The following is a 20,975-nucleotide window of genomic DNA, read 5'->3' as shown; positions in this document are numbered from 1 at the left end:
AATGTCGTTGCATGAAATATAATTTTTGTTGTGTATAGGGAAGAGAAGTTAGGACCTTGGGTTAGTTAATGGCTCTGGTTCTGTTGCTGGGACAAAAGAAGATTGATATTTATGTTTAGTAGTAGAAACCCCTATTAGGGTTGCTGATTCTTAGCCTGAAAGGCTGAGTTCATAGGTCTTGTTTGTCCCTTGAGGATTTAGGTCCTTAGAATGCTGCAGGTGAGGCAGAGAGAACATCTGTGGAAATCGTTTGGGCCTTTCAGTGAGAAGAGTGGCCTTGGGCAGAAGGATAGACTAAATCACACGTTGGGTAGTAGTTGGGAGTCTTCAGATCTGCTCTTCATGGCTCACTATGGCTGCTGCTTAGGAGCTTTCCACAGAAGTCACCAAACCCATTGGCTCTGCTTCTTGTCTTCCAGTGTAACACAGCTTACCAGTGTCTTCTAATTGCGGATCAGCATTGTCGAACCCGGAAGTACTTCCTGTGCCTTGCCAGTGGGATTCCTTGTGTGTCTCATGTCTGGGTCCATGATAGTTGCCATGCCAACCAGCTCCAGAACTACCGTAATTATCTGTTGCCAGCTGGGTACAGCCTTGAGGAGCAAAGAATTCTGGACTGGTAAGTATTTGAAAGCCCATCCAGAATTGTATAGACAGGAAGACAGCAAGCTTTGGAGGGAAGAGAATCTAGGTGAGAGAGTAAAGCTTTCTAGAAATTGGAATGTCTGTAGGATAAATTTGAGTGGGTTTGAAATGCCTTCAGGAGTTTAGTTTATTTCCATAGGTTACATTGGCTAGGAACCTTTTGAAAATGTGTGAAGATTTGTATATAGGGTCAATATTCTCAACCTGTAAAGTTAGAGAACTAAGTTTTAAGCGAACATTAAAAATATATAGGCTCAGGAGCATGATTCAGATTATTCTCAGCCCCAGAACAAACATGGAAATCAGAAAGCCAGGATTGCAAGGAATACAGGTCATTCACAGAAAGAAGGAAGAGAAGGGGGACCCTAATATAGGGCTTAGCTTTTTGAGATGAAGTCTTGCTCTGTCACCTAGGCTGGGGTACAGTGGCACAATGATGACTTACTGCAGGCTCAACCTCCCAGGCTGAAGTGATCCTCCTACCTCAGCCTCCCAAGCTGCTGGGACTACAGGCACTCACCACCATACCCAGCTAATTTGTTATTTTTTGTAGAGATGGGGTGTCGCCATATTGCCTAGGCTGGTCTCGAACTCCTGGGCCCAAGAGATCCAACCACCACAGCTTCCCAAAGTGCTGGGATTACAGGCTTGAAACACTATGCCTGATGGGGCACTTAGTTTTGAAAGCATTCAGATATACATGAGTCCCTTTGCAGAAAGGCGGTTTGTTGGATATTACTTGTCATGCTAAGGTCCTTTCCAGTTACATAGGGCTCTCTCTCTGTCTCCTTCCTAGGCAACCCCGTGAAAATCCTTTCCAGAATCTGAAGGTACTCTTGGTATCAGACCAACAGCAGAACTTCCTGGAGCTCTGGTCTGAGATCCTCATGACTGGAGGGGCAGCCTCTGTGAAGCAGCACCATTCAAGTGCCCATAACAAAGGTACCTGAGTGTGTGTGTGTGTGTGTGTGTGTGTGTGTATCTTTGTTCGAGAGATCTCCTTAGACCATTCAAGTGCCCATAACAAAGGTACCTGAGTGTGTGTGTGTGTGTGTATCTTTGTTCGAGAGATCGCCTTAGACCTCTAGGTGTCAGGCCTTGTGGTCCAAGGCTCAGGCCTAATAGGTTGACCGTATCCATGTTTCTTAGAGAAGAAAAGTACCACCTTCAAGAGGTGAGTCAACATAAATGAAGCACTGGGCATATATTTGTTAAATATTTCTACAAGGTCAGCACATAGTGATTATACCTCTACTTTTGGTCATGATCAGCAGTGTGTTTGACATAGGGCTTTGATTTGTGCAGAGTGGGATGTATTGGTTAGAATCAAATCTCTCTTTGTAATGGAGGGCTAAATTGAGTGTACTTTCCTTCTTCACTTTCACTTGCTCCTTGCAGATATTGCTTTAGGGGTATTTGATGTGGTGGTGACAGACCCCTCTTGCCCAGCCTCGGTGCTGAAGTGTGCTGAAGCATTGCAGCTGCCTGTCGTGTCACAAGAGTGGGTGATCCAGTGCCTCATTGTTGGGGAGAGAATTGGATTCAAGCAGCATCCAAAATATAAACACGATTATGTTTCTCACTAAAGATACTTGGTCTTACTGGTTTTATTCCCTGCTATCGTGGAGATTGTGTTTTAACCAGGTTTTAAATGTGTCTTGTGTGTAACTGGATTCCTTGCATGGATCTTGTATATAGTTTTATTTGCTGAACTTTTATGATAAAATAAATGTTGAATCTCTTTGGTTGTAGTAACTGGGATTTCTTCATCTGTTTCTTTGAGCTTAATCTCAGAACAAATGACAAGACAAACATAGTACTTTCTCGAGGTTTTCAATAGGCTTATTCACTTTAGGAGGACAGCTAGTCAAGGAAATTGCAAAGTTAAGAGTGAACTTTATTCTGTGGCATCATTCCCAAAAGGTTATTCCAGGGTGTCTAAAATGCTGTGCTTGCAAAAAGTTTAAAGTAGGTGAAGGCCCAGATTAACAGTTGTGCCAAAAGTTGAGCAGAATTGGGCACAGCTCTGTTTCCTGACAGTTTAAGAAAGACCTCATGCTGTCTCTCTTTAGAGCTGAGATCACTAACAGCTGACCTGTGGGTATTCCCCCACTTAAGAGCTAAAGGGAGAACGAAAGGACCAACTGCCATGAAGGGACAGTGACCATAAGCTTGATGGAATGACCTTCCGGAAGATACACATGAGAAGCACAAGGGAGAACACTTGGAAATGTTACAAGTTCTAGTCAAAGACCCAATATTATTATTATTGTCACAATGGCTGGAAGCTGTTCCTTCCCTTCCTCTGGCATCACTGATCCCCGTTCATGGCTTCTCATTCTCTAAAGCAGGGATCAAGTTTTTTTCTGTAAAGGGCCAAAGAGTAAATATTTCAGGCTTTGTGGGCCATTTGATCCATCACAACTACTCACCTTTGCTGTGAGGGCATGAAAACCATAGACAATGGGTAAACAAATGGGCATGGCTGTGTTTCAGTAAAACTGTATTTACAAAAACAGGCAGCAGGCCATCGTTTGCCAACTCCTGCTCTAGAGATAGCAGTGGAAAGGGTGATCTTTACTTGATAATAGAAGGGAATAAGGTTGTCAGAGCTTCCCTGTGTGTGTAGATGTAGTGATGAAGACCAGATTCAGTGACTATAAACTGATGCCAGAACACTGCATTCTTTTTCAGTTTGGAGGGCGTTGTTCAATGAATATTTATTTTTACTCACACTGATAGGAATATTGATTACCAGTGATGGCTGGGCCATATTAAGATAACTTCAACCCCTATGGCTTGTGTAAGATGGGTAATTGGGCCTGCAGTCTTCACTATTTAAAAATCTAACAACTTGATCTCAGTTTTTTCTTAAAGACCTTTTTATTGGAGAATACTTTTTTTTTTTTTTTTAAGACGGAATTTCGCTCTTGTTGCCCAGGTTGGAGTGCAACTGCACAATCTCAGCTCACTGCAACCTCCCAGGTTCAAGCGATTCTCCTGTTTCAGCCCCCTGAGTAGCTGAGATTATAGCCACATGCCGCCACACCTGGCTAATTTTTGTATTTCTAGTAGGGTCGGGGTTTCATCATATTGGTCAGGCTGGTCTCGAACTCCTGACTTCAGGTGATCCACCCGCCTTGGCCTCCCAAAGTGCTGGGATTACAGGCGTGAGTCACCGTGCCTGGCCTAAGAAATACTTTAAATATATTTTCTTTAGCTAGAATTGCCCAATCTGTGTAGGTATAAACTACTTGGTATAGGGAGAGAGAAAGCCTATCTTACCTGTTGCTTTCTTACTTGATGGTAACATCCAGCAGTTAGCCTATTTATAAACATAATTACTTTTTCACATATGAACCATAAAATATTTAACTTTCTGCTCTATATTGTTTGTTTACTGCTATATCTCCCACAGCTTGAACAGTACCAAGGCATGTACAGTAGGTGCTCAATAAATGACTACTGAATAAACGAACATATCCAACAAATGTTCTCAATGTAAAGGATCAGAGATGCCACATGTTCTCCTTGATGGGACAGGCCTTTCCACATGGGAATGATGGGAAGGATTTGTACTCCTGGATGTTCAGTAACTGCTTCCAGGAGAAAAGGTAGAGTCCTATCACTAGGCCACAGATACTTATTTGTGTTTGGCTAGAATGGGATGTTTGTTTTGAATCTTCTGGTACAAACTTGGGAACGTGGCTGTTATTTCAGTTTATGAGCCATAACTTTTCACATCCCGAAACTACAAAAGAGAAAAAGAGCCTTATTAAGTATCATGCTTTCCCAAGACTGCCTTCAAAGAAATATGAATCAGGACAACCTGTGGTCTAAATAATGTCGTCTTAAAACAAGAGTTTCTTTTGACTCTTCTGCTAAAATAGCTTAGAAAAAAGTCTACTTGCAGACATTTTAGAGAGAGAAAGGACAATAAAGTGATTTTCTGAATGGGAATGACAGAGCTCTGGGAAGCCAGCTACCACTGAATCTCACTTAAAGTTTAGAGTTAGAAGGGGTGGTCCCCTCCTTCCACCAATGTGGAAGCTAGGGACCAGCAAGGCGGGGTGCCCACGGCTGCACAGCTAGTTCATATCAGAATTGGGAATGGAAGGCACACTGCCTCCCAGCATAGCAATACATAACCTAGCAAAGGACTTAACACCTATCTCACTGTCAGGTTTTTTAGTATTTTATGATGATGATGATGACTTCTACTAGAAAATAATCTTCATTAAAATTATTAAAGATGGTCACACCTCTATCTCTAAACCTTATTTATATAAAATGAGCATATTTGGACTATATGATGGCTAAAGTCTTCTTCCAGCTCTAGAATTCTGCAACTCATTAAAAAGTCACCCACAAAAGTCTACTGAGTTACCCAAGGGTTGCTCCTACCTGCCCAGAGTTCCACCAGCCTGGGTATAGTATTTGTTATAATCTAGTCGTAACAGTAGTTGAGCCAAATCTGAGTTGATCTGATGATTCCGAACACTGGAGAGAATCTTGAATAGGAGTGAAGACTGGCGGCTAAAGCCCTGCAGAGAGAAGGACTCAGCTGTCATTCCACTTCAGCTCACCAACTCTCCATATGGAGGATGGGGGCGGAGGGAGGAGTTTCTTGGAAAAGCCTTGCTCAAAATTCTACAGAACCACCTGGCCTTCCCACATTCCTATTTCTATTAGTTCTTAAAATGACTTGTACCAAATCCATACATGCATGACTTCCTATGAAAGTACTCTTTCACCAGTAGGAATTTAATAGCTGGTTTCCAGTTAATGTATTTTGTCAAGTACTGGGGTTGGGGAGAACCCGTTTTGATTACAAGCAGATAATTATCTCAGTGAGATAGGGGTTAGTTCAAGGAAGTAAGGAGGGGTAGGATGTGAGGAAGTTAGAACAAAGCCAATGCTTATTTGATGGGCTGAATAAACTATTCAGGACTGAACTATTTTTGAGCACTCTGAGGTGGCACAGTAATTACCTGATTCAAAATCAACTGATACCAACATTTTTATCTTTATATCTTATTTCTGTACGTGTGTGTATTGAGGAAATGCTTTACTGACTCAGAGGAAAGATCATGAATTCTCCATTGACAAAACCACCTCTGTCCTTTCGGCAAGGCTGCATACTTCCAGGCAGACGCACCTTCACGAGAATGCTCAGCTGGGCGGCTCCACGCTCATCCAGTGGGCCTAGGTTCTGACTGACCAGCGAACAAAAACTGTGACAGAGATCTAGGATTTCATTCAGGCAGTGAAACACCTACCCAGGAAACAGAGTTGGCATTAGGAAAAGAAGGAAGGTACGTCCATGAAATTAAAGATTTGGGAGAACAGTCTGATTAATAGCTGACCTCCCAAATCTGAGAGGATAGACACTGTCACTTGCAAGGCCTGCCAGCCCCTCAGACATACAATATGTGTAAAACAAACGCATCCTTTCCTGCGTACGCGAGTATTACTCTCTCAGCTCCGCACCAAACCTCCATTCTAGCCACATTTAACTCTTCATTTCTTAGACCCGCAGAGTGTGTTCCTGCCTCTGAGCTGTGAGTGTTGTTCTCTTTGCCTGGGATGCTCTTCTTTTTAATACCAGTTCAAGTCCCACTCTCTCAGTGAAGCACTCCCTTCCCCACTGTAGCCTTTAGTGAACCCCGTTTCTTGCTTCTTTATTATCTGTACTGTTGTCCACTTGGCAATTGTTCAGGCCTCTGTGTTGTTAATGATTTCTGTATGTATATATATGTCTTGTTTTTCCAACTAGATTGTGAGCTCCTTAAGGGCAGAGCCATGAATTATACCTCTTTGTATCCCCAGTGCCTTGCATACAGTAAGCACTCAATAAATATTTAATGATGATGACCTGCTCTGATACTCGGCTTTTCCCTATGGATACATCTATGCCACATAAGGACAGCATCGACCCATCACAGTAGTTCTTGGTTGTTTTCAACCAGCCCTCTGAAATGGCATTTATTAATATATATCTTCCTCTTCCTGGGCAGCAGAAATAGCCCTAAACACCAGAACATTTTTAAAAGTCTGTAACGGCTGTGCTGTAGCACACTGAGGAATAACAACCAGCTCATGTCAGAGAGGAGGCATGACCGTTCCATTAGAAACTACCAGAGATCATTTCAATCTTCCTGTTCTTTATCCTGGAATTGAAACTAGCTTGTGAGCTTTAAAAAAAATTGGTAGCTGGGTCCCACTGTTTTAGGGATTCTAATTTAAGTGCTCTGTCATCTGGATTTTTTTAAAGGGTCCCGATGATTCCAATGTGCAGCCAAAGTTGAGAATGACTGCCACGAAGGAGACATACATGTATTTACAGAAACACACACATCGAGAGAGAAACACTAGTCTAGCTGTCTATGAAAACTTTGAAATGACTGATCCATCCTGGTCCAAAAGATTTCTAAGAAGGTGAACTCTATATGCTTTTCATTGATTTTTCTGTATTGTCAGCAAGGATTTTGAGTTTCTTTAACTCCTGAGGGTTTAAGCACATAATTCTTTCATCTGTAGCTGCTCACCACACCCCATATTTCCAAAATTCAAAGACATCTTAGGTCCTGTTTTAACATGCCTTTTTAGTTTTGCTTTACACATTCTTTCCCCCCCCACCCCATCCCCAAAGACAGAATCTTGCTCTGTTGCCCAGGCTGGAGTGCAGTGGAATGATCTCGGCTCACTGCAACCTCCGCCTCCCGGGTCCAAGCAATTCTCCTGCCTCAGCCTCCCAAGTAGTTGGGATTACAGGTGACTGCCACGACACCCGGCTATTTTTTTCTTTTTGTATTTTTAGTAGAGACAGGGTTCCACCATGTTGGCCAGGCTGGTCTTGAACTCCTGACCTTGTGATCCGCCCACCTCGGCCTCCCAAAGTGCTGGGATTACAGGCATAAGCCACCATGCCTGGCCGCTTTATACATTCTTAAAAAATGTTTTAAAATGGACTTGAATAATTGCTTAATGATGGTTTCATATCCTGTCAACTCAAAGCGCCTAAGGGAATGGTCAGTGCTAGAAGCAGTGCGAGGAAACCAATGCGCCTTACTTACAGGTTTCAATAGGATAAAGGATTGAGCCAGCAAATTGCTCAGGAAGTGGTCATGAGCCAATCGGATGCTTTCAAAGTCTCGGGTAGAATTGATTTGATGAAGCAGCTGGGAGAACTGAGACTCCAACACATCTACCTGATAGACATTACACAAAAAGTTTAGCACCTTGAATATTCTAAGCACTCAAAGACATTAAGATGCCTGACAGATTGAAATGAAAATGCTTTGCCCCCACTCATCTTCCTTCTAAGTCACATTAAGGCTGACCAAAGACACCCTTATATTGCCCAGCCTTGTAGGAAGTTATTTGCATAATTCTAAAACCCCTCCCTCCAATGTCCTGGCTGACCACTCTCCCCTGCCCCATCCTTTTCTCTTTTCCTTCCTTTTTTTTTTTTTTGAGATGGAGTCTTGCTCTGTCGCCTAGGCTGGAGTGCAATGGTGTGATCTCGGCTCACTGCAACCTCCACCTCCCAGGTTCAAGCAATTCTTCTACCTCAGCCTCCCAGGTAGCTGGGACTACAGGCATGCGCCACCACGGTCGGCTCATTTTTTTGTATTTTTAGTAGAGATGGCGTTTCACCATGCTAGCCAGGCTGGTCTCAAACTCCTGACCTCAAGTGATCCGCCCACCTCAGCCTCCCAAAGTGCTGAGATTACAGACGTGAGCCACCACACCTGGCTGAAGCCAGGAGTTTGACACCAGCCTGGGCAACAAAGTGAGACTCCACCTCTACAAAAAATTTTAAAAACCAGCTGGGTGCAGTGGCATGTACCTGTAGTCACAGCTACTTGAGAGGCTGAGGCAGGGGGATCACTTGAGTCCAGGAGCTTGAGGCTTCAGTGAGCTATCACTGTACCACTGCACTCCAGCCTGGGAAACAAAGAAAGACCCTGTCTCTAAAAAATAATAAAATGCTTTTTTATTTTAAGAAACATGCTTAATGATATAACTCCTGAATTTTCTCAAACCCCACCATTTTATCAAATACAAACTTACAGTCCCTATTCAATACTCCCTGCCAACCTGCTAGACATTTTTCCATACCCCTTCCTTCTACTCATCTCTCAGCACAGACCTGGAGATAGTACTGAAGATTATCCACCAAAAATGCCATGTGATTTCTTAGGCGCCACTTGATCGCATCAGTCTGGTTGGACTTGAGGTGCTTGCGCTGCATTTGTAGGGCCCAGCAGTGCTGCAGCTCAGCTTGCACCCGGCGTACGCTCAGTAAGTACTTGAAAACAACATTGTACCTAGGACAGAAACAACAGGATATTCAAGATAAAAATTTCACCCTGTGACAGGCTCTAGGACTTTGTGCCACCCACTCCTCTCACAAAAAGGCAGTAAGGAAAGAATGGCTAGAGATGTAGACAAATAAATTATAATTTATTTATACAATGGAATATTATATAGCAGTCAAATGAATGAACTCCAGCTACACAACAAGATGAGACCCCATCTCTGCATTTTTTAGATAACTTGGGAAATTTCAATGTGGACTGGATATTAGATTATAAGGGACTACTGTTAATTTTACTGGCTGTGATAATGGCATTGTAGTTCTATTGAAATATGCCTTTTTGAATGGCTGACTCATGTTGCTTCTCATATTCAAAAATACGATTTTTGAATGAAAAACGTAAATCACAAAAGATTACAGATAGCCTTTTTTATAATTCTTAAAGCAGGCCAGGGATGTTGGCTCATACCTGTAATCCTGGCACTTTGGGAGGCCAAGGCAGGAGAATTGCTTAAGCCCAGGAGTTCAAGACCAGCCTGAGCAACATAGTGAGATGCCATCTCTACTAACAATTTAAAACATCAGCCAGGTGTGGTGGTGCCCACCTATAGTCCCAGCTACTCGGGAAGCTGAGGCAGGAAGATCGCTCAAACCCAGGGGTCAAGGCTGCAATGTGCTGCCTGGGCAACACAGCAAGACCCTGTCTCAAAAAAAATAGTGTATCATGAATCAAGGATTATGAGGAATCTGATTCTCTGTCCCTGAGCCCAAAGGAAGTAAAATAGCTTCCCTCTAAGATAAGACTCCTGCCTCCCTGCAAACTCAGGAGCTAACTGCTTAATGCTGAGACTCCGTACTGAAAAGACACATGGGAAGAACAGCTGATTCTTGGTACAACAGGATTGATTTACCTGTCTGTAGGCAGGCTTGCAGAAGACAGTCCCATTCTGTTTGGTTTTTAAAATTATCTATTTCTAAAGGAACAAACATAATGAAATAATAGACCTTGTTTGGATACTGATTTGAACAAACCCAAACATAAAGACAATTTTTAGATAACTGGAGAAATTGTAATGTAGACTGGATACTAGATTATAAGGGATTACTGTTAATTTTACTGGATGTGATAATGGCATTGTAGTTCTGCTGAAATATGCCTTTATCAATTGTTTATTGGCGGAATGAAATGACTGTGATTTGCTTTATACAGCTCTAACAAAAAAGTGGGGGAGGGACAGATAATAGTAGTATAATGTTGATGGTTACTGAAGGTGAATAATGAGGACACACGATTTTGTTATGGTCTATACTTTTGTTTATATTTAGAAATTTTTATAATGAAAATGAAAAAATACATCTAAACTTGATTTCTTCAAGGGTGTTGAGAGCATATCAAGTTAGGAGGTAAGCGGACTGTGGGCCTGTAGGATTCTGGGAGCTAAGGATCTTTGGAAGTTCTTTGCACAGGGTCCATGCCACTTGCTTAGCTGGGCCGTGGGCTCTGAATTTGCCATAGAATCTTCTTCCTGAACCAGCCTCATCTTTTCCAGTTTATGCCCAGTCTATTTTACCCTAAGCTTCTCTACCTGAAACAAGTAGAGAGGGCTAGGAAGAAGAATAGGAAGGATCAAGAGTGGCGGCTAGAAGAAGAGATGGCCTTTTTGTTTCCCTTTTCTTCATTCCTCTGGCTTCACAGAGTATGACAGCTTCAATCCTCCATCCAGGCCAGGGGCCAGTTCTCTGACCAGTAGTTGGGTTTGGGAAGTTCCTAGATACGGTGTGAGGATAGATTTCAAAAGCCACCACCAGCCACATTTGCTTCTTACCTCTTTTCTGTAGATCTCTGGTTTGGGGACATTAGGTCCTGACCAAGGCAAGCAACAGCACTTGGCAGGCTCTCATGATAAAGAGCGAGGCTGACCTGACAGCAGGAGACTCCAGCTTGGTCAGCTCCTTTGTTCCACCCCCAAGCTTGGCTGCCCCTGTCGGCTCTCCCTTACAGAGGCAGTCTTCTCCCCAGGGGCTAACATCCACAGCAAACATGCAGGCTGGAGGACTTTCCCAAGTCAATCAACAAAAAATATTACAAAAGTGAGGGAGAGACCTTGTCAGGTGTGATGGAATTATCAAGGGCCATTATCTCGACATGGTGCCTGAGACCTTATTTTCCAGAGCTCACAAACTGGCGGCCTACAAACTGCTGCTGATTTGGCAATTTAAAAAAACGATGGTTTGAAGTAGATATGCTCTCCATTGATTCTAACACCCGCCACTCCGTGTCTCGTATCTGCAGCTCCACTTATGAATGTGATCAGTCTAGTCCCTGGAGGGGTTGACAACTTTTGATTTACATATTGTTAAAAACTACTTGGGTGGCTATCTTGCTCCCATTAATTCTTGTTTTTTTTTTTTTTTACGAGATGGAGTCTCACTACGCTGCCTAGGATGGATTTGAAATCCTCGGTTTAAGGGATCCTCCTGCCTCAGGCTCTGGAGTAGCTGGGATTTCAGGCACGTGCCACCACACCTTGCTAATTCTGTCCTGCTAGTTTCTTCCCTTACAAGTAAGGTGGGTCATTATTTACCTGTGAGAAACTCAGAAATACTCACTTTTCCAGGACAGCTGGGGTGAAGAGAATATGTAGTGGCCACTGTACTTTGTAGGAAAGACCTAGGGCTGCCCAGCCAGATGCAGGGGCTTCCCGGGGAGAAGTTTCCCGAGAAGGCCCTTCTCTTGCCTGAGTAGCATCTGCTGTGATAAAGAAAAGAAAAGAAAAAAAGAAAAGATAACAACTTGGTTAATCTAGAACCAGAGATTCAATAAGTGAATAACATTAATGAAACTAGAGCTCACAGGAGTTCAAGACCAGCCTGGGCAATACAGTGAAACCCTGTCTCTACTAAAAATACAAAAATTAGCTGGGCGTGGTGGCTGTAGTCCCAGCTACTCAGGGGGCTGAGGCATGAGAATTATTTGAACCTGGAAGGCAGAGGTTGTAGTGAGCCAAGATTGTGCCACAGAACTCCAGCCTGGGCAACAGAATGAGACTCTGTCTCCAAAAGAAAAGAAACAGAGCTCACTGGAGTCTGCGATGTTAGAAGCTTACAGCGGACACAAAGAAGAGGGCAAGGACACTTTTACGTGAGGTTCTCTTGGGAGGTCTTCTAGAGATTCTTTCCTCAGCCTTAAAATCTGGGGGCTGGAAATAAACAGGGACCATTCCAGCAGCATGACAAAAAAAAACCCAACCCCCCAAAAACATGGCCTGGGCATCGCACTTAGCCTCTACGGACTTCTGGACTTTCCTTTTCTTCTCTATAGAATTATAGTACTGCATTACCTGATTTCTAAGATCCAAAATCATATGGTTTCTATGGTGGGGGATGGAAGCAGAGATGGGAAAATGGATGACCAGCAGGAACTCTAAGGTGACAGGGAGGAACAGCAAACCTTTGTGCTCCTTTCCGTGATACTCAATTGTCAAGTGCAACAGAGGGAGAAGGTTGTCATCATCTAGCAAAACCTTGTGTGCTGACTGTTGAAAGGCCACATTCACATCTGCAAGAAAGAACACGGGGGCTGACAAGGATGCTTGGCTCCGTAACAAACCCAGACTCCTCCAGCTTTCCACTTCTCCCCCAACATGCCCAGTGCTAACAGCAGGGCACAGTGGACATCTGTTGCATTTGTCTAACATCCATCCATTCTTCTCTTCTTGCTGACAAACTGCCTCCTGATTTTCCTTGGAGAATCATCCCTATTCAGTACAGTTCACATATTTCCAGTGGGTTAGTGCTAGACAACACCCGATTCTAGGGGTAGCTGGGTGATGTAGGCATGATCAAATGGAACATAATACTCTACTCTGTTATGCTATATTGTTTAGGGATATTAACATGACCAAGCCAGGCCAATCCAGAGGCTCTATTCAGACTCTAAAAGAATCCAGCTCTTTTTTCAAGATAAACAGGGCCTTAGTAGGATGTAAACTTGGCTAGAGACTATCTGCTACCATACAGAGCAGGCCTGTCTGAGAAGAAAGAGGTGAAAGATGGAAAGAGACCAAGTCCTAAAGGTGCCACCCGCGTCACTGGATCAAACTTTGCCGAAAACCATCATACGTCTGAGCTTTTCAGTTATGAGAATCGATACATTATTTCTTTCCTTTTGCTTTGCTTAAGTGAGTTTGAATTGGATTTTCTGATATTTGCAACCACAAGTACTTATATTTGTACTATGTAAGTACAGTGGACATCTATGGTTTTACTGAGTTAGAAAAATGATCAGCCTGTGTGTATGTATTTTCTCACATTTCTTTTTTTGGATCTTTACTCAACTCTATTCATGCAGTATGAATGGAAATGGCCATCAGTTGGTCAAGGGGTGGACACTTCACTGAACTAGGCATAGCCTAATGTCTGACCTCTTTGATACATGTGATGTGGGCTGGGCCAATCAAAACCTAGAGAATTCCCTAGAATTCTCTAACTTGCAACAAGAGGGACGAGGCTCACTTCCTTCAGTAGAGGACACTGTGAGGCATATTCCTGGGAGCTGCTCGTGATCATGTTTCCAGAAGGTCATCAAAGAGCTCACAAGAGACACAGACAAGATATGGTGAATGAGCAAATGAGCGCGCGAGAGAGAGAATGAATCCAAGTTGTCCCACTGGGGTTTTAGATACAATAACAAATCCATTTCCCTTTCCCAACTAGGCTAGTTTGGGTGAGTTTCCGTCATTCACACCAAAAGAATTCTACTATAACACTACAAGCAGCACTAAGTCCCAATATGACCCATAAAGGATATATGGCTGTAATCCAATGAGAAAAAACACCTGGTGTGAAGGCCTGCTCCAGCTCTTCCAGGAAGGGTCATAGGCCAAGACACTGTTCCCAATGACCCCAGCGTGAAGCCTACCTGCAAGGGCCTTCCATCTCTGGAAGCCACTGCTCTGTAACTGACCAGGCTGCTCTTATGTGGAGGAGGCCTTAAAAGGGTCAGCAGCAGCCAAGAAATACCCTACGATGTCAATCAGTTGATCATTCTCAGGGTCACAGACAATTACCATGCTCAGTTACTGCAGTGGGCGGTGTTTTTAACATGTGTTGAGCTGTGTCAATGAAGGCCTGAAACAGTTCTCCACGTCCCAGAAGGTAAAAGTCTTTAATGATCTGAGGAAAGAATTTCAATTTACAATTCAGTAAAGCAAGGCAGGAGCTCTTCACTGTCCTGAGGAATTACACGTATACAGTAATTTCAAATTTCATCAATTTGAGCCCAAGCTACAAAAGATACAGGCATTTGGCATTTCAAAGAGGCATTCTTAGTTCCACATAGCAGGATGACTGGTGTGTATTTGGCATTATTTATTCAATAGCAACATAATTATATATATATATGTACCAGAAAAAAGTATACTCCCAAATCTTTGTATTATAGTAGATTTTTGGCATTAGGTATAGTTTGCTCACTTGGATAAGAACAAGTGAGTCGACTCTGGAAGTCTGGGTATAGGCAACCAGTGCTCTCAGGAAATGTCAGAGAATGCAAGTCACTGCCTACCAGCATCACTGTAAGAATCACAACGACAGTTAAGCCATTACCTTCAGCTGACCCAGTAAATCGGATTCTTCTACCATCAACTTCCAGAGATGCTATGAAAACAACCAACAAAACAGGTACAAATTTCATTACAGTGAGAAGTCCTGCAAAGAATGGTTCCATACAAATCCAGCAATGTATTAAAAGAAGACTATACCTTGCCCCACACAGAAAAATTCACTCAAAAGGATCAATGTATTATTCCGTTCTCCCACTGCTGTAAAGAATACCTTAGACTGGGTCATTATAAAGAAAAGAGGTTTAGTTGCTCACAGCTCTGCAGGCTGTACAGGAAACATAGTGGCTTCTGCTTGGCTTCTAGGGAGGCCTCAGGAAACTTACAGTCATGGCAGAAGGCAAAGGCATCTCACATGGCAGGAGTGGGAGCAAGAGAGAGCAAGGGGGAGGTGCTGCACACATTTAAACAACCAGATCTCACGAGAACTTACTATCGTGAGGACAGTACCAAGGGGAATGGTGCTAAACCATTCATGAGAAACAGCCTCATGATCCAATCATCTCCCACCATGCCCCACCCCGCCCTGCCTCCAACACTGGGGATTACAACTCAAGAAATTTTGGTGGGGACACAGATCCAAGCATATCAATCATAGACCTGGGTATAAAAATGAAAACTATAAAATTTCTGGAAGAAAACAGAAGAGAAAATCTTTATATCCTTGAGTTAGGCAGAGTTCTTAGATATAATACCAAAAACATGATCCATAAAAGAAAAAAAAAAGGTAAACTGGATTTCATCAAAATTAACAACTTCTGGGACAAGTCATAAACTGTGAGAAAATAGGCCGGGCACGGTGGCTCATGCCTGTAATCCCAGCACTTAGGGAGGCCGAGGCGGGTGGATCACAAGGTTAGGAGTCTGAGACCATCCTGGCTAACACGGTGAAACCCCATCTCTACTAAAAGTACAAAAATTAGCCAGGCGAGGTGGCAGGCACCTGTAGTCCCAGCTACTTGGGAAGCAGAAGCAGAAGAATCACTTGAACATGGGAGGCAGAGCTTGCAGTGAGCTGAGACCATGCCACTGCACTCCAGCCTGGGCAACAGGGTAAGACTCCATCTCAAAAAAAAAAATTGTGAGAAAATATTTGTAGGTCACATATCTCTTAAAGAACTTAAATTCAGAATACATGAAGGACTCTCAAAATTCAACAACAAGAAAACAAAAACCCAATACAAAATGGGCAAAGAGGCACATGAAAAAATGTTCAACCTCACTAGTCATTACAGGCATGCAAATGAAAAAGACAACGGGAAATCTCAGCACTTTGGGAGGCCGAGGCGGGCGGATCACGAGGTCAGGAGATCGAGACCAGCCTGGCTAACATGGTGAAACCCCGTCTCTACTAAAAACACAAAAAATTGGCTAGATGTGGTGGCGGGCGCCTGTAGTCCCAGCTGCTCGGGAGGCTGAGGCAGGAGAATTGCCTGAACCCGGGAGGCAGAGGTTGCAGTGAGACGAGATTGCGCCACTGCACTCCAGCCTGGGCAACAGAGTGAGACTTTGTCTCAAAAAAAAAAAGAGTATTTTATATATATATATCATAGGTGATACAGAGGACATATGTATAATAAAAGGAAAAGCACAACATTTATTATAAATATGCGCATGCTTCACAGGTATCCTCAAAATGTACAATTAGAACATACATAGAAGTCTACACTCGACACAGAATATACATTCTCCAGGCACATGTAGGACAGCTAAAAACAAAAACCAGACCCTGTATTAGTCCATAAAGAAACCTGCAATAGATTCCAAAGAAACAATATCATACAGACCATGCTCTCAAACTATAATGCAATAAAATTAAAACAATAAATTCCTTGGTTAAAAAATCATAAACAAAATTAATTAGAATTATATAGACTATAATGAAAACACTACATGCCAAAAACTTGTGAGACACAGTAAAAACAATATGCAAAGTTTTATATATATTTCTCAGAAAACACAGGTTAAAAATAAAGGAGTCAAGCTTTCAAACTGGTTAAGAGTAACTAAAAAAAAAAACACGAAGGAAGAAAATAATAAAGAAAAAGGCAGATATCAATGAAACAGAGAATTCAAACAAAATATACATATATATGTGTGTGTATATATCTCTTATTTTATTTTATTTTTATTTTATTTTATTTTGAGATGGAGTCTCACTCTACTGCCCAGGCTGGAATGCAGTGGCGCCATCTCAGCTCGCTGCAACCTCTGCCTCTCAGGTTCAAGCAATTCTCCTGCTTCAGCCTCCCGAGTAGCTGGGACTAGAGGCGCGCACCACCGCACCCGGCTAATTTTTGTAGTTTATTTTAGTAGGGACAGGGTTTTGCCACATTGGCCAGGCTGGTCTCAAACTCCTGACCTCAAGTGATCTGCCTGCTTCGGCCTCCCAAAGTGCTGGAATTACAGGCGTTAGCCACTGCACCTGACCCCAAAATATACATTTAAAAAATAAAATTAAAAAAAGAAAAAGCCTGGCGGGCACAGTGGCACATGCCTATAGGCCCAGTTACTCGGGGGGCTGGGGCAGAAGCTTCACTTGAGTCTAGGAATTCTAGGCGTAGTGTGCTACACCTATTAGGTGTCCACAATAAATTCGGCATCAATACCGTGACCACTTGGGAGTGGGGGACCACCAGGTTGCCTAAGGATGGGTGAACTGGCCCAGGTCAGAAATGAAACAGGTCAAAACTGTAGTGCTGGGGCGTGGTGGCTCAGACCTGTAATCCCAGCACTTTGGGAGACTGAGGTGGGATGAGTGCTTGAAGCCAAGACTTCTAGACCAGCCTGGGCAACACACTGAGACTCCGTCTCTACAAAAAGTTTAAAAGTTAGCAGGGCATGGTGATTTGCACCTGTAGTCCTAGCTACTCAGGAGGCTGAGGCAGGAGGATTGCTTTACCATAAGAGTTCAAGATTACAGTGAGCTATGATCACAACACTGCACTCCAGCCTGGGAGACAGAACAAGACCCTGTCTCTGGGAAAAAAAAGAGAATGAAAGGCCAGGTGCTGTGGCTCATGCGTCTAATCCCTGCACTTTGGAAGGCTGAGGCAGAAGGGAGGATCGCCTGAGCCCAGGAATTGGAGGCTGCAGTGAGCTAGGATTACACCACTGCACTCTAGCCTGGGCAACAGAGTAAGAAGAGTAAGACTGTATCGCCAAAAAAAAAAAAAAAAAAAAAAAAAATTAACCAGGCATGGTGGCACGCTCCTCTAGTCCCAGCTACTTGGGAGGCTGAGAGGGGAAATCCACTGAGCCTGGAGGTTGAGCTGCAGTGACTCATGATTGCACCACTGCTCTCCAGCTTGGGTGACACAGCGAGAAGCTGTCTCTAAAAATTTTTTTTTAATTAAAGAAAAAGCCAGGCCCAGTGGCTCACGCCTGTAATCCCAGCACTTTGAGACGCCGAGGTGGGTGGATCACTTGAGGTCAGGAGTTCGAGACCAGCCTGGCCAACATGGTGAAACCCCATCTGTACTAAAAATACAAAAATTAGCTGGATGTTGTGGCACACGCTTGTAATCCCAGCTACTCAGGAGCTGAGGTGGGAGAATCCCTTGAACCTGGGAGGTGGAGGCTGAGGTGAGCTAAGATTGCGTCAATGCACTCCAGCCTGGGCCACAGTGAGACTCTGTCTCCAAAAAAAAAAAAAAAAGAAAAAAAAAAAAAGAAAAAAGGATAAAAACAAAAGCTTGTTCTTTGAAAAGACTAATAAGACTAAACAATAAAAAGAAATTCTAAATAAATAAAACATAAATGACTACAGATTTTTACAAATTAAATCTATATGAAATAGGTAAATTCCTAGAAAATACCAAAATTAATACAAGAAATAACTGGTTTATGTCAACAGGTTTTAAATACACTGAACTAGTTAAGTTTTCCCTCCTAAAAATATCTAGCTTAGATTATTTTTCAGGTAAATTCAAACTTTCAGTAAGAATTCCTATCTTATATAAACTGTTCTTAAAAAATAGAAAAAGAACAAAACCCAACTAGCCCATTTTATGAGGACCGTAGAGTCTTTATTCCAAATCCACATAAGCAAAATACAGGGAAAGAAGGGTATAGTCTTATTTCATTGGTGACACGGTGTGGCTGTGTCCCCACCCAAACCTCATCTTGAATTGTAGGTTCCATAATTCCCACGTGTCGTGGGAGGAACCCGGTGGGAGGTGATTGAATCACGGGGGTGGTGTTTCTCATGCTGTTCTTCTGAGAGGGAATAAATCACTCTTATAAAGGGGTGATTTATTTTATAATAAATTACATTTTTTATATTTTTTATAGTATTTTATAAAGGGGAGTCCCCCTACACAAGCTCTCTTGCCTGCTGCCATGTAAGACCTGACTATGCTCCTCATTCATCTTCAGCCATGACTGTGAGGCCTCCCCATCTATGTGGAACTGTGAGTTCATTAAACCACTTTCCTTTACAAATTCCCCAATCTTGGGTATGTCTTTATTAGCAGCACGAGAACAGACTAATACAACTAGTGATTACAGATGTAAAACATCACAATCAAGTAGTGTTTATCTCAGGAAGAACCAGCATCTCCAAATCTAACCAGAAATTTATCATATAAATAGACTAAAAGAGAAAAATAGCCCAGAGCAAGAAACTGAACCTTAATTGATACAGAAAGAGCACTTGATAAAATTCAACATCTACTTATGATAAAAACCTCTGGACTGGGTATGGTGGCTCACAGAAGGACCACCTGAGCCGAGGAGTTCAAGACCAGCCTGGGCAACACAGCAAGACCCCATCTCAAAAAGTAATCATAAAAATAGAAGGAAAGTTCTCTCATTTGCAGATGGTATGGTCATCTGCTTAGAACAACTGATATAATCAGACTATTAGAACCAAAAAGAGTTCAACGAGTTGCAAGGTATAAGATTAACCTACAAAAAGTAATACCACCATTTCTCTATGTAAGCAGTAAAAGCTAACAAAAGACATAATTAAAATAAAAACTATTAAGTACTTCAGAATTTTTAAAACCTTTTTGTTTAAGTACTAAAATACATACAGAAAAGTACAAGTCATAAGTTCACAGCTTGAAGATTTTTACAAATTGAACACCTGTATTACCAGCACCCAGATCAAGAAATGGAACCAACTGAGTGTTCCAGCATCCTAGAGGCCCCGCTCATGCCCCTCCCACTGACTCAAAGGCAAATACAGTCCTGACTTCTAGCGCCAGGTTCACTTCGCCTGTGTTTGAACTTGACAGAAATAGATTCACATAGTACACACACTTTAAAGGAAAAATTTTTTACAGGAGAGAAAGAATTCCAAAAGGGATAAATATAACACATATTTACAAAACACTCCCCCCTTTTCCTTCAGGGCACACCATTTCTTTTCATTGCTGTAGGCTGTTATTGTTGCAATGATGCTTTCCAAAGTCTATTAGCTACAATTCTAAGAAACTCCAAAGAGCCTGTGCTTCAGTTTGCTTATCATTTTTACAAATTGGAACATAATTTCTAGCAAACTTTCACAAGAAAAAAACAATTTTTCCTATTGTTTATAATTCACTCAGTACAATTTTACTTTTCTCCATTAATTATATTTTCCAAAGATTTGTAATAAAAATGATAAGACAACAGAAATATACAATTTTCAAAAATGAAAGGAACTGATATCAACCCCTCTAGACTAGAACCTGCCTTGGCCTATAGACGGGGGTGAGGCAACGTCTTAAAATTTTGAAAGGACAGGAACATGGGTCATTTAGATATTTACTTGCCCAGAAAGAATCAAATCAAACAATACTTCACAGCCATTTTAAGACTGAACATTCTGTGTCTACAACACAGTTCTATCTGTGATGACCAGGAGTTTTTGAGACAGTGACTAGAAAGGGAAACCATATTTATAATAGATTATTATGCTTCCAACCCATGGAGAGTTGATGCTCTTAGCAGTTCCAGACACTGAGCGAAGTGCACTGCTTTTTAGTTCTATTTTCAGAATCCCCTGTAGAGGTTTGTCTTTGGTGGATGGACTGGCTTGCTTAAATAGAAGTTCCTACTGGGCGTGGTAGCTCACACCTGTAGTCTCAGCACTTTAGGAGGCCAAGGCAGAAGGATCGCTCGAGCCCAAAAGTTCAAGACTAGCCTGGCCAACATGGCGAAACCCCCATCTCTATTAAAATACAAAAAAGTTTGCCAAGCATGCTGGTGCAGGCCTGCAGTCCCAGCTACTCAGGAGGCTGAGGCACATGAATTGCTTCAACCTGGGAGGCGGAGGTTGTAGTGAGCCATGATCACTCCACTGCACTCCAGCCTGGGCGACAAAGCAAGACCCTGTCTCGAAAACAAAACAAAACAAAAGTACTGACCCTCTACTGACCTACGAATCAGAAGGTCTGGAA

The 20,975-nt window shown here is 42.5% G+C and overlaps 2 protein-coding genes across 33 annotated transcripts in view; one reads left to right on the top strand and one right to left on the bottom strand.

Moving 5' to 3' along the window:
- Positions 1-20,975, top strand: part of TP53BP1 (tumor protein p53 binding protein 1) — a 131,831-nt gene that overhangs the window by 105,972 nt on the left and 4,884 nt on the right. For 5 of the 7 annotated variants that reach the window (XM_005559336.5, XM_015452725.4, XM_005559333.5 and 2 more), the window contains 3 exons: positions 420-619; positions 1,442-1,587; positions 2,044-6,516. In XM_005559336.5, coding sequence (XP_005559393.3) covers positions 420-619; positions 1,442-1,587; positions 2,044-2,231 — 534 coding nt within the window. In that variant the 3' untranslated portion in view covers positions 2,232-6,516. Of the gene's footprint in view, positions 1-419; positions 620-1,441; positions 1,675-2,043; positions 6,517-20,975 lie in introns of those variants that run through there. The other 2 variants (XR_012414858.1, XM_065547850.1) reach the window with 2 other exon arrangements.
- TUBGCP4 (tubulin gamma complex component 4) overlaps positions 3,510-20,975 on the bottom strand; it is a 33,880-nt gene continuing 16,414 nt past the window's right edge. For 5 of the 26 annotated variants that reach the window (XM_073995675.1, XM_005559340.5, XM_045395351.3 and 2 more), the window contains 9 exons: positions 14,576-14,626; positions 14,038-14,143; positions 12,420-12,527; positions 11,579-11,720; positions 8,801-8,978; positions 7,722-7,856; positions 5,804-5,920; positions 5,050-5,189; positions 3,510-4,396 (listed from right to left, as the gene is read on the bottom strand). In XM_073995675.1, the coding sequence (XP_073851776.1) occupies positions 4,384-4,396; positions 5,050-5,189; positions 5,804-5,920; positions 7,722-7,856; positions 8,801-8,978; positions 11,579-11,720; positions 12,420-12,527; positions 14,038-14,143; positions 14,576-14,626 (990 nt within the window). In that variant the 3' untranslated portion in view covers positions 3,510-4,383. The remainder of the gene's footprint in view (positions 4,397-5,049; positions 5,190-5,803; positions 5,921-7,721; positions 7,857-8,800; positions 8,979-11,578; positions 11,721-12,419; positions 12,528-14,037; positions 14,144-14,575; positions 14,627-20,975) is intronic. The other 21 variants (XM_073995678.1, XM_005559339.5, XM_073995671.1 and 18 more) reach the window with 7 other exon arrangements.

This window comes from Macaca fascicularis, chromosome 7 (assembly GCF_037993035.2).
Source record: "Macaca fascicularis isolate 582-1 chromosome 7, T2T-MFA8v1.1".
Classification (NCBI taxonomy): domain Eukaryota; kingdom Metazoa; phylum Chordata; class Mammalia; order Primates; family Cercopithecidae; genus Macaca; species Macaca fascicularis.
The sequence above is the reverse complement of the archived record's forward strand: the minus strand, read 5'-3'. Positions and strand labels throughout refer to the sequence as shown.